The sequence below is a fragment of the Polyodon spathula genome, chromosome 20, assembly GCF_017654505.1.
Source record: "Polyodon spathula isolate WHYD16114869_AA chromosome 20, ASM1765450v1, whole genome shotgun sequence".
Classification (NCBI taxonomy): Eukaryota; Metazoa; Chordata; class Actinopteri; order Acipenseriformes; family Polyodontidae; genus Polyodon; species Polyodon spathula.
Window position 1 is genome coordinate 4,796,974 of NC_054553.1, and position 13,644 is coordinate 4,810,617.

Below are 13,644 nucleotides of genomic sequence, written 5' to 3' on the forward strand. Positions count from 1 at the left end.
GGCATTTTATGGTAACGCTCGCCCTTGTGTGTAATAAAATAGTGCCCCCATTACACCAGGATGCTTTCCTAAAATGTACTTCTACCTTCATCAGCAGGTCATTTCTGATCTGGTCTACATCCTTTGTGTGGGTTCTATTAAAATGCTGCTACGGTTATGTTTTTGTAACAGGCACAGGGTGATTTGCCTGGATAAGACTGAGAGGTACAGCACCATTCAGTACTGCTCAACCACTGATTGTAGGTGTGTGATCACAGGGATTAGCAGACAACAGAGATCCTAAAAAAAATGCCTTCAGAAATTGGGATTCATTTAGCCACAGCCAACAAAAATAGCAGAAAGCAATTGGGAATGTAAACGACTGCTGAAATGGTAGAGAGCTACCTCTTTATTACACTGTAGGGAGCTGCAGTGGAGAGACTATCTGTAATTCATTTTATACAGAATGCAAATGGAACATGGGGCTCATGGGAGCCGTGACTGTGCATTTTAAATGTATAACAAGGTAGCACTGTAGTACTGTAATGCACTGTGTATCTAGGCAAAAAGAAATGGTTAGCACTACAGTGGGTGTGCTTCCCTAAGAGTCGCTCTGCATCAGCCAGCTGAACGGCTTGCTTTCCTGCCTGCCTGCCTGCCTGCTGGCATCCTCATCCGTCTCTGCATGCAAGGAGACCGATTCGGGCCAGGGAATTATCACAGGAGGGGCACATGGGGTTTCTTGTGGGCGCCATCAGCAGGGGTGGACGACCAGGGAGGGCAGGAGCGACAAGAGACCCGACCTTTTCTGCACGTCAGACAGAATATACAGCTAGAGCAGCCGAACAATGCTGGGACTCAGCTGGTAATAAACAGGACCGATCATGAGACACAATGCTAAATTACTTGCATAATTCAATTCAACAAAAATGACAACGTGGGTCTAGCATAGGTGGCTGTGGGTTCCATCTCTAGCCAAGTCTAAATTTCTTTTTTTTTTTTTTTTTTTTTTTTTTTAACAAAAATTGGCAAATTGCTAATGCAAACAAAGCTTCATCACTTCAGATCTGCTTATTAAAATCGCCGATCTTAACAGCTGCGGTTTGTGCTGAGAACACCAGTTTTACAAATCTGCATGCAGCACATGCTGTCCTTTGGCTGTGCATACTTAGATTTAAACACCAATATCTTCAAGTTTGGAAACTAGTAACAAGCAAAAAGGGCGGTGTCGTAAATTGAATCCAGTACAGGTGCAGTACTTACCTACTAAACTTAACCCATTCATAGCGCGTGAAAACTAAACAGACAAGAATTAGATTTAAAAGATCAGTTTTCTACGATAGACAACATTTAATTTCTTGTCCGTCAGTCACTATGCAACTGACTATATAAAATAGCCAACCATGTGACTATTCTACCCATACCCTGAAGGATAAACAGGAGTAAATATATATTTCATTTTTAAAGCAAGTTAAAACAATTTGAATCGAAATGATTCGGATTCCAAAAATCAAGGCATTACTCTTGTAAGACAATTGTGTACTTTGTGCGCAAGGTGCAATAAAAGTGTAATAAATACTTGTACAGTAATTGGGTGATCCTTCAATTTGGTGTGCAATGGATTTTGTACTCGATGGCACTATGCAGATCTTATCGCCCAACTTCCAGTTCTCAGGGCTGTTTGTTTTATTTTGAATAGGTCGTGGACAGGATTTGTACTGCCTTGCATGAAATTAGTGCAGACTAAAGAGCTTTAGTGCACTTTCATATGCACAGAAAAACAAGACACACAGATTGAAACGACAGCTTGTGTGTGGGATTTTCATGCACAAGGTTTTACTTGATTTGGTCAAGAAAGTGTATCCTGATGTGTTTTTATATGTAATCACTGTTCTTCCACCCTGCTGCCCTCTGACTGCAGAGTTAGATAACCAGGAACCACCTCCCCTCATTTCAAAACAGGTAATATTGGAAAGAGCCGACAGATTGAGCATTCCTGCCCTCGGTCCTGCAGGCTCTCCTGCACCCTGCTGACCCTTATCTAACAGAACAGTGCTGACACACGCCAAACCCCGCTTACGCTTACAAATTGCTGCAGCCCGATTTAAAAATCATTTTGCAATTTCCTCGGAGAGACAGGATGACATGCTGCCCTTCGCCGCGCAACTTCCAGGACCTGGCTGCTTCTCTGCTAACCGCTTTGCCGCTGGCGAAGTGAGAAACAAAGGATGAGTTCACTAAAGTAACAGTTCAAAAGCTTCAAAAGGAGCCAGAGAGGTGGCAAGAACCTGTGATCATACGACACAGGCTGAAAGACGCCAGTACGAAAGGGTACCGAGGCCCCATCTCTTAAGCAATCCTTACAAAAAACAAACAAAAAAGCAAGATATAAATGTTATATATAAGCTAATTGCATGTAGAGTGAAAATGAAAACTTGCAACCACCTTGGAAGAAAACATATTGGCAGCTACATGTAGTTTCTGAACTGTGCTGGAGCAGGTACTGAATCACACGCCTATGCCAAGGTAAAGACTAGAAGCCTCTATTCATCTTTTTATTGTTTCCATTTGGAGGTGCTTTTTAACGTTATGCTCTTGAGCCTTAGGGAAGTTCATCGGTAAATCTTAGATGAGCAGATCCTTTCGTATGGGATCTGCAACACTGCAACTTCCACGTTTCTCAACATCTGTGCTCAGCTGCTACTGGACAAATTCAGCCTTTCGCAGAAACTTTCCTCAAACCCAAACTGCCCCATGTCTGTCCTGAAATGCAAATTATAAACCTAACCAATCAGGAAGCTTCACTGCCGGCAATAGCTGAGGAACATTCAGATAGAACGTCTACCTTTTAAAAAAAAAAAGTGAAAAACAACTATTGAAAAGGTGAATACACCTGTAAATTAGATACTTAATGTTTAGGATTACAAGTTTTTAATTGTAATAGGAGCAACAGAACACATAACCAGGAGAATGATTGCAGTCATCATACAAACTCGCTCTCTTTTAGAAAGGGAATTCCACTGGCTAGAACACATGGTCCAGTAAAGCACTGCTGACCTAAAAACCCGACAGCAGGGCGGCTTTTCTCATTTACTGTGCAATCTACCAGAAAGCCCTCATTACTGTACAAGCAGTCTCCGATTGGCCACTGAGTTAAATGGACAGGATGCATCAACTGCACTGAAGCCATAAAGGAGGGCTTTCCAAGGGGCAAAGCCGAGGCAATTAGACAGAGCCCCAAAGTGAATCCTGCTACAGCTGCAAGGTACTTCAGCCTCTACTGATGTCAGTGCGGCAGCTTCCAAGAGTACTAATTAAACTCACCCCCAAAACTAAAATTAATTCTTTGATCACCAGCCCTCGTGAGACTGTTAGCGCAGTGTTTCATATAGAGAGGATTCTAATGCACTGTACCCTGGGCTACAAGCATGAATGAAGGGACTGGCTATCACTTTGTCCCCAGAGTCTCCTACACTGGGGCTCTCAAATCAAAGGGTTTGGTTTAAAGTGCCCTATACATCTGAGACCAACATATCTTTAGAAGTAGAATCACAGACAACACAGCTGGATCTAAAGAGCCTGTGTGAAAAGATACATGATGTGGTCTAACATTGTGAGTCCAGCGCCAGATCATTCCTTTCCTGGTGTCTGCAGATCAATGTTTGTATCTAATTTATAATTTACAAAACATGTACCCAACTATCCAGGGATGGAAATAAGATTCCTACTGCATAGCAGTTTCACACAAATCAAGTTTGTAGTAAAACCTGGAATGGGTGAAACCAGGAGTGAATCAAACTGCTAAGCAATGGGAGCCTTTTCCATCCCTGCTGTCGCCTGGTAGCCAATGCACAGATATTGTACCTCCATATCCATGACCTTTGACCCATCTGTTCTTACATAAGAGGCCCCTTATCCTGCTGTAGAGCAATTCATCAACACAGCGCTAAATCTGCTTTAAATTTGTTTATTCTACTCACAGCAGAGCTCTGCAGAAAGCTGTACAAAACCCTAATTTTAGACAAATGTGCTAAACTCTCCACCCCCTCCTGTTTGAATTGTATGTAAAACGCCTAGGGGAAGTGGAGTGGCATATTTCAAAGGCTGTACACTACAAACACGTTATCAATTCCTTACGGTGAAACCAAATTAAAACACACTGAGGAACCAGAAACTCAATTACACTTTTAAACAAATGCATTGCCAACTCTGGCAAAGCTAAATCTGGCTCCAATAGGAACTTTCTGAAAAGATGGAAATGGACAATTATACAGCGTTTTCCAGATAGCATTTTGTTTTGTTTGACGAAACAGTTGCCCACGTTGTAACTGTGGCGTCACAGGGTGGTTTATATAATGGGTTCACAACAGAAACGTCATACACACCGCATGTACAGTATATATGTTATAATAAGCTATAAAATATAAATGCATGCATTACCATTGACAAAGAAAGAGGTCAATCAGTACCTGCCATACATCAAATTAGCTTTGCCAGGGGTGACGCCCCTCCCCACACAACGCTATCACGCCTTTTTTAAAGTATTAAATGCAGTGGCTTACTTGAGCAATATCTTATTCTACTTACTCGAATGCGAAGAACAGCGCGCAGGTCCCGACGATGAGAAACAGGGTTAGATAAAACACGCCCTTCTGTCTTGCCATCATGACTCTCCCGTCACAGCAAAATGTGTTTTTCCCAGGGAGCTTTTCCCATTTTCGTAACACCTTCTTAGACACCATTACGGCCGACATTTTCTTGCCTTTGTGTGAATTGTCTTTTTCTTTTTTTTTTTAATTTGTATTTAAGTATTTTAAAATGTATTTCAGTCGCGTCAAATGTTCCTTTAAAAATTTCTACCACGACTGATTGTCCCACCGCCAGGGTTTCACAACCCACTTGTCTGTCACCCCAGCAACAAAATCATATATAGTTTTTTCACATTTAAACAAACAATAATCCTTTTGCAATGTCTTCTTTAAATATATAGATTTATTTTACTTCCACCGCAGTACTGCTGGTAAACAAATTATTCACGCTTGCTCTGGTCTTTCACAATCCTTCGCTTTTATGCTTGCATATTCCTTTATCTTTTTTGTTTGTTTGTTTTTACCCTTTAGAATATTTTAGTTCTTACTTAAAATACATGCATCTGTATATATTTTAATCAAGTTTAATCCTGTGGTAAATGTATTGATATATTTTCGAAATTCCACCATTTAAATCGGATAATACATCCTCGTTTTGTTTTTCTACAATCCACACTTGCTGTACACGTCCCCTTATTAATATCTCGATAACATCCAGTTCTTGCACAGCAAATGCAGAATTTTCACCACCGTCTATTCACAAAAATCCACATGGAGGTCCTCGGAAATGCATTCATTTAATTTTACTGTAATTGATTTTTTTCTCATGCCGACGCGTCTTCTTTTGACCTTTGTCAATCGCGGGGATTAAGATATATGCATGTTTGGTTTTTTTATATTTTGTAATGGTCCTCCTGTTCGAGGTGTGACTGCCGTGTTAAAGTGACGATGATTCCCAGACACGGCAAGCGACCGATTTATTCCTTTCCCCACTCTTGTGATTCTTCCCGCAAGCTCCGTGAGTGTGCGGCTTCATCAATGGCAAAGAAACACGCCTAGGAGTCAAACAGCCCGTCTTTAAAGGCGCAGCACACCCTGCAAATCATTGCACTGAAACAGCAGCAAAGAACAATAGACATGGTTAACATTTCTATAAACTCTAATCACAGGGGGCATGGGCATATACACACACACACACACACCCGGACAAGACATACTGTAATTTCTGAATCTAGTTTTAGTGCTCCCTGCCACGAAGCCTATGGTGTATATTACTCTCAATTTACATATTACACTAGGCAAAAGCATATAGTGAGTCTGTAATAATGCTCTACAACCCAGCCCCCCATGGTAATATTATATTTAGGTCATATGGGCTGTGGGGAAAGTACCACAGACATCTGATTAATATATAAAATATCGCCAGCCTCTAAGATTTATACTGGATGTAGGAGGAGGGAATAAAAAGCAGATATTCTCCCCTTCACTCCCGGCGGAAACTCTGAATATTGAACACGAAGTGGCAGTACCCTGTAGCAACTCCGCCGACCTTGTGGTAAGGTGTGGAACTGCATGAGTTGCTATTAAACAAAGCAAGACCATTTAAATACAGCTATCAATTATCAAACTATTTGATAATAGTTAATATGGCTTCAGATTGCTTCTTTAGGGATAAGATAACAGAGCTAATATAGTTGGTCTATGTTAATCCCCGGTTGTGGGTTAGGTAAGAAGATTACCATCAAAAGAAATCTCACTGAGGAAGACTGTGCTAAATGATACGAGCCATCCAACACAGCCCCTCAGTCTTTATTGGTTTTATTTTTAGCCAATTTGCAATCACCCATGAACTAATCTCACTAAGACACAATGACAGCTTAGAGACCGCCATCTGCTTTAGAAGAAGAATGGGTAGCATCTGCGTATCAATGATTATACCTGCTAATGATCGTCCCATGACCGACAGCATGTACACGCTGGACAGCAAGGGAGCGAGGTCAGAGCCCTGCAGAGCCTGGTTCGGAGGTACAGTGGCCCAATGAAATCAAATGGGGATGTCACTTATAATCAGTAGATACAGTAAGAGTCAAACCATTTCCAGACAGTGTCTGAAATGCCAGCTTGGCACAGTTTCCATGAAGGAGATGACATGCTTCCCTTTCTCCCAGTCACCATGGAAAGCAGAATGAACCATGCCTTTAGAAAAGTGAAACCCTGACCATTATTACCAAATAAGCCTTCATATCAAGCAAAAAACACAGAGGTATTTGAAGCATCGACCATTTGATGTGTGAGATTGCTTTTTAAAATAAACCACTGAATTCAAGCTCAATGTTAATGTCTGGGAATGTGCTGCAATGCTCTGCTGTTTATTTTTTTTCTCACACTGGGGAGAAAGAAACAGGGATCTACACAAGTTCATACTTTTCCAAGCAGCTATTGGCAGGAATTCAGCAGTTTCTGTTCTGAGTAAGTGGGTCTCATTGATTTAGGCTTGGTGCTATCTTGAGCAGTGGGGGTAGGCAGCACAGTTTTAAACACATCACTGTAATTGATTTGTCCGTACCCTTTGTCCATCTGTTTAATGTTATTCATTTGCAAGCAGGTTCTGTAGAAGGCGGCTCAATGCATGCTGGATTAATTTGAATATTCTCATGGGGGTGTATACAATTGATCTAAAGTGTTTCTGATCTCAGCACAACTGAAATCATTACACTGTCTAGCGACAAACACCTCTCACAGTGCTAGTCACCTTCTTTGGTGTTAAGACCTGCCACTGTCAGATCAATTGAATAGATACAGATTCTGCATTTACTCTACAAAGGTTTGTCAAGTGCTGATACTTTCAGTTACCATTTAAACAGACGACCAGCTGTATTGGAAAAAGAATGCTGATGAAACCCATGCAACACTATAAAACCTCCTGACAATATTCTATAGCAACTTTTCAAACAGCTAGTCGTTGGAAACATTTTTAAGCCTCCCTGCTCTGCCTGCACTAGAAGACTGGCTGTACCTCCTCTACGCTCCCCTGCCTCCAGAGTCCTCTCCTTCTCCACCCTCGCCCTACAGTGGTGGAACGACCTTCCTATGGATGTCAGGACTGCCCAGTCCCTGACCACCTTCCGGCGCCTCCTTAAAACACATCTCTTCACACAGCACCTGTACAACTCAACTCTTCCCTTCTGGACAATAAAGCTCTCTGCCTTTAATGCACTTTAACTTGCATTTATCTGGCCCCTATTTTACTGTATTTAATCCTGCACTGAACCCAATCTGTAGTATTTTGTATTTCACTTGCACTTGTATCTAACCCTGATGTAACTATCAACACTGTTATCTGCTCATGAACTGCCCCGATATCAAATCATACTGTGTTTTGTATTTGCTCTTATTAGGACTGAAGTCATTGTATTGTGTATCTTGTTCTTAATTGTACTGTAATTCTTGATATGTATTTTTTGTATACAAATGTAAGTCACCCTGGATAAGGGTGTCTGCTAAGAAATAAATAATATTAATAATAATAATAATAATAATAATAATAATAATAATAATAATAATAACTCAAAATTGTGCATACAATGTACCTTGATCTATTCACATGGTGTAAATCAGTTCATTCCTATGGGGGTGTCTGTCATTTGTGCTATACATGTTAGTTTTCAGATGCCCTACAGGGATGGCAATAAAACTCCCATTGCATAGCAGTTTGATCCATTCCTGAGGTTGTTACATATACACTGTGGTTAATCAAGCTCATAACAAAGCCTGGAATGGGTGAAACTACCGGGCAGTAAGGAGTCTTATTCCCATCCCTGTCCTAACATGTCAACAACACAATTAGAATCAGAGCTCACACACCTTAAAGAGGATGAGACTGACCATCTGGTTTTATTGCATGCCCCTTTCATAAGAAATGCAGTTCTAAAACAGAATCAAGTTCTTGAAATGCAGAGCGATGATCAGATCAGGCTGTGTGGTGTTTTTGGACAGATTTTGAAAGCTGGTCTTCCTATGCAAATGTTTTTGGTTTTTTTTTATTTGTCATATAAGATTAAAATCTGTCATATTTATCATGGTCCTTACATTCAAATGGTTTCTTTCTAGAGGTGCCTGCAGCTCTCTGTGCATATTAGTTTAAAAAACAACAACAACTTGGTCTATTCTGAGCTGCTTCGGGATGTTAAACGATCCCTGACACCACACAGTGACTCAAACCTGATCGCTCTAAAATACTAGTTTTCATTCTCACGGGAAACAGGAAACTGGTTAAATATTGCAGGCAATTTCAGTCTTCCCTGTAGATAATGAATCTGCCTGAAAATCCAAGAGAAGGCTGAATGGATAGTGTATTTATAGTATTTACTCAGCACCAGCTTATCTGCACTGAGCGACAGCGTGCAATGGGACAGAAACGACTGCCACCTGATGGCTACCTGGTGTAGTTTTTCCATAACACACATTTATTTCTATTGTATGGGTAACACTGTGTACAAAGTGCTACTTCATCAATAGAAATATGACATCTATATGTTATCCAAGGCTACTGGAATTAAAGGGCTGTATAAACTTCACATTTACCATTGTTTTGTTTCTTTGTTAAAACTGTTTTTTAAAGTTACGTGTAACCATGTGGCATAACTGAAGTGGGTTGAACTGAACTATCTCAGCTAAGTTGTAGTTGTCCTCATTATCCTCGTTTGGTTTTTGTTTTACATATTTAAGGACGTTGTTACCCTATGAATCCGTAACATGCCATGAGTATAACAAAACAGCATTTAAATAAATGTTTTTGCTTCTTGGCCTATGATAGAACTTCACATTGTCAAAAGTCGGTTATTTGGTACACACAGCTCTTGTTTTCTGGTGCCACCCTGTGGCAAATACATGTTATTAGCTACTCTAAGAATGAGTGTAGCCAACAATTTAACTTTAAAGCAGCGTTACTGTCGTTGAACATTATCACAGTAACACAAATCACTACACTCGTGCACTGAAGTTTAACTAAACACGACCATTCTGCATTAAATTATATTTTCATTTACGTTTGATATTTTACTTGATTTGTTTTTATCTTGGCAGTGAAAAGCGAGTTATTTGTATATCAATTTGCATGCTTTGCCGTTGTAAAGTAATTCCAGGATTCCTGAGCAGACAATTCAACATCTATTCTTGTCAATAAAGTTTAGCTGTTGAAATAGGCACGGCATCTTTATTCTTCCGCAGAGGAAACTAATGTTGAAGACTAGAAAGTAAATAGATCCGCAGTACGGCGCTAGGGTAGAATGCTACATGCCAAAAGGATGTTTTTAAAAAATATTTTAGTCGTTAAAATCCAAAAACCAAGTCGCCGATTTACATTGTTTATCTGCGTATCGTTATAGAAGGAGTTTGTGTCATTTGTAGTGTATTCGTGCTGCGAATAACAACAGACAGACGCTCGCCTTTGTGATCGAGTGACAAACAAGTCTCACCAGTCTGGGAGGGGACTTGCGTTATCAATACTCAAACAACCGTTGGGGGTATAAACACTGAAACAGACTGGATCGTTATTAATTTACAGAGAGCTGCAGGGAATGAAAGTAAACGACATTAGTGATTTATTTTTGTGTTCTTGGCTGTGAGGTCTAAATGTTGTATATTGGTCTCTACAACAACATAAAAACATACAATTTTTTTGCCCTGCCTATTTGATTTTGAAATGCGACGGGACGACAGTATTCCTGCAATAGCGACACAGCTGCGGTACTCACAGCTCTGCCGGTGAGGAGTCAAGACTGTGCTCTGCTTTTAACAATCTATTAATTACTAATTCTAAGCGTGGGCCCCTTTTGTTGTGAAAAACATTGAGTGAATCTGATACAGTATACACAGCAGAGGATGTAGTTATGTGCTAGGACTCAACAACCGCTTTTAATTGTATAAATGCGTATTTTAAATACCATTACATGTGACAAATTAAAAACAGGCACGATCGTCAGCACAATGTAAAGGGACTGCTCATATCAGAATCGTGCTTTAAGTCGTGCCGATTGCTGTTTGTATAATGTATCAAAACAGAATGACTTGTCTTTTCCACGCAGAAAGCATCTGGAAGAGAAGGGGATACTGGACAGGAGGTTCCGGCTGCAGAAGCTGCCTGATGCCACAGTGGCATTGCCTGTTCTGTGTGCCAGAGTGCCAGAGTTAACCCTCCGGGTCCTCCAGGACACTGTGGCTCCTGGGAGCACCTGCACCATTACATACATCCAGGTATAGTGATACTAGGAACTCTGTCCAGGTGTAGGGATACTGTAGCACTTTACCATTGGTATACAACCTTCTCAGAACATACAGGGTCATGTAGTATTGGCTATTTTGCAGTGCTTTTGTGGAGAAATACAGCAGAGCAATGAAATTGTCAGACAGCAAGTCGGGGGCTAAACTATTTGGTGCCTATTATACAGTATGTGTTGTTATTACTGTTAACTATTTAATACATGCCACGCTTGCCTTTTGCCAGAAGACACCTAAAGTAAATACAATTTAGCATTGTAAATGGTGCTTCCATATTTGCACGCTATTGATTCCCTACTAGCAATCTGTACTGAGCTGAAACTGTGTAAGAAACCAGTCAGGATTCCTGCTATGATGATAGCATTGGGCTGCAGTGTAAATCATGACTCTGGGTGTTTCAGTGTTGTCTGGCCTCATTTTGTTCTGTGTCAGAGCCCTGTTCCTTCAAAGAAGTCAAGCGTGAGATCGTCTCAGCAGCAGCTTGAGGAGGCTCTGAAGGGCTTGGTGGAGCTCAGAGGGGAGGTGTGGAGCGAGGAGCTGGGTCATGACCTGCCCCAGAGCTGGAAACGACATGGAGATCTGGCCATCCTGGGAGAGGCCACCTTCAGGCAGCCAATCTGGAAGACACTGGGTAAGCCGGCCTGAGAAAATGTCCACAGGGATGGAAAGAGACTCCCATTGCACCACACCCAAGCAGACACAATGTTCTTCTGTTTTTTTTTTTTTTTTTTTCAGAGCCTGAGTTATGGGAGGCAGTGGCGTCAACCCTGGGGGTGAAAAGGGTGGCTAGAATGGGGCGAGTCTCTACAGACGGGTTCAGAACTCCCACTGTCACTCTGCTGTGGGGGCAGGACGGCTGGGTGCAGCATGTGGACAATGGGATCAGGTATGAGAATGTTAGATGCAGTATTGGGAAGAAAGAAAAAACAAAACTAGAGCATTCTCACAGACTCATTTTACTGTCTGTATTTCAGGTACGAATTTGATGTGACAAAGTGCATGTTTTCATCGGGAAACATCACCGAGAAGCTGAGGATCGCCTCGTTTAACTGCAGTGGGGAGACAGTGGTTGATTTGTATGCAGGTATCTGTCCTTGCCATTATATATATTCTGATCCAAATATCTAAATATGTTAAAAGGTTTAGACTGTGGGCGCTATGTAACAAAAATGCTTCTAAGTTGCACGGTGTGTGCTGTTTCCCCAGGTATTGGGTACTTCACCCTGCCTTATCTGGTGCATGCTGGTGCTTCCTTTGTCCATGCTTGCGAGTGGAATCCCCACGCGGTCAATGCATTGCGGAGAAACCTGGAACTCAATGGAGCTGCCCAGCGCTGCCAGGTCCACCAAGGAGACAACCGGCAGGTAGGGGAGTCACAGCCTCTTATTACATCTGTGCATTGGTATCCTGTGTCTGTGGCATCGAAGGCTGCTCTGGTGGGGTCAAAGTAAAACCATCCTTAGACTTTGGCTTCAACCACTCTGCATTAATGGATGGATTTGGATGGGGTTATCTTTCAGCTGACATGGCAGCTGAAATGAATGAATACGGAAAGGATTGTTTGTTTGTTTCAAATACTGTGCAGTATGGTTTGAAAACAACTTTGTAACCTTTAGTACAGTTAAGAACAGGGCGTACTAACTAGTCCCTGTATTGGTTTTTCAGCTCTCCCTGTGTGATGTTGCTGACAGGGTGAATTTGGGGTTGATCCCTAGTTCAGAGGAGGGCTGGCCCACAGCGTGCCGTCTATTAAAGCGCGAGACAGGCGGTGTCCTCCACATCCATCAGAACGTCTCCTCTCGCCCGCAGAAACCCGACCCAGCGCTCCTCTTACAGAACCTTTGCCTCCAGGAGGTATCTGACTCCAGCAGCCCTGCAGGGAAGGCCGCACGTGAGTTGGACACAGCAGACAGCAGGGAGTCTGCTTCAGGGCTTGACTGCAGAGACTCCATGAGGACAGCTGTGAAAGCAGAGTGGCAGGCATGGTCGAAGGCTGCAGCATGCCGTATAGCTGCACTCCTCCTGGAGATCCAGGGACAGCCTTGGAGGACACACATCCTACACATAGAGCATGTCAAGTCCTACGCACCCCACGTTGATCACATTGTATTGGATTTGGACTGCAGACCCACCTGAGTTGTGATGGGCACATGTTTGTATGTCTTGGAAACAAAGGTTGATATCAGCAATTGAAAATGTACCCCTCCCCTTACAAAATCCCTTTTTACAGTACAATTGAATCAACGTGATTGCTTGCTATCTTTTAACATTTTGTCAAGAAGTGGATATTTAACAAGCCAGTGTGTGTGTGTGTGTGTGTATATATATATGTATATATATATATATATATATTATATCTTATAAATAATAGATATAAACTGTTTCAATCATGCATGATAAATCCTGATATATTTTATTTGCTTGCTGAATATACGTGCATTGTTTTGTAGGTTGATTTTACAACAATAAATTGTTTCATAAAGCTTTTGTCTTTACTCAATATCTTCTTTTAATTCATTAATTGATTTTCTTTTCAGTGCAGTATTTAATGTCTATCAATTCCCTCATCTATCTACGTATACAAGGGTCTGCACTGTCTCAAATATGAGTGTAATGTTCTGTACTTATAGATACCGACCCACTTAAAGAAAAGAAAGATTCTGATTGTGATCCTTTCAAAAGAAACCCAGTTCTTATCAGAGCTGATTTGTTAACATGAGATTATATAATAGAAAGTGTCCTACACCTTTAAATGTGTCGCTATTAAAGAAAATACATGTTTGGGATTAGTAAACAA

General features: G+C 41.4%; 2 protein-coding genes across 2 annotated transcripts in view; one reads left to right on the top strand and one right to left on the bottom strand.

The window, feature by feature from the left end:
• LOC121295427 (palmitoyltransferase ZDHHC9-like) overlaps positions 1-5,620 on the bottom strand; it is a 23,021-nt gene extending 17,401 nt beyond the window's left edge. The window contains exon 1 of the mRNA XM_041220021.1: positions 4,567-5,620. Within this exon, the coding sequence (XP_041075955.1) occupies positions 4,567-4,733 (167 nt within the window). The 5' untranslated portion in view covers positions 4,734-5,620. The remainder of the gene's footprint in view (positions 1-4,566) is intronic.
• A 4,184-nt stretch (positions 5,621-9,804) lies between these two features.
• Positions 9,805-13,118, top strand: LOC121295211 (tRNA wybutosine-synthesizing protein 2 homolog). The gene is made up of 7 exons (XM_041219633.1): positions 9,805-10,334; positions 10,655-10,823; positions 11,280-11,478; positions 11,583-11,733; positions 11,822-11,931; positions 12,054-12,211; positions 12,513-13,118. Exons 1-7 carry the CDS (start codon positions 10,273-10,275, stop codon positions 12,981-12,983), a joined length of 1,320 nt encoding a protein of 439 aa, XP_041075567.1. The 5' UTR covers positions 9,805-10,272; the 3' UTR covers positions 12,984-13,118.
• Positions 13,119-13,644: the final 526 nt, after the last annotated feature.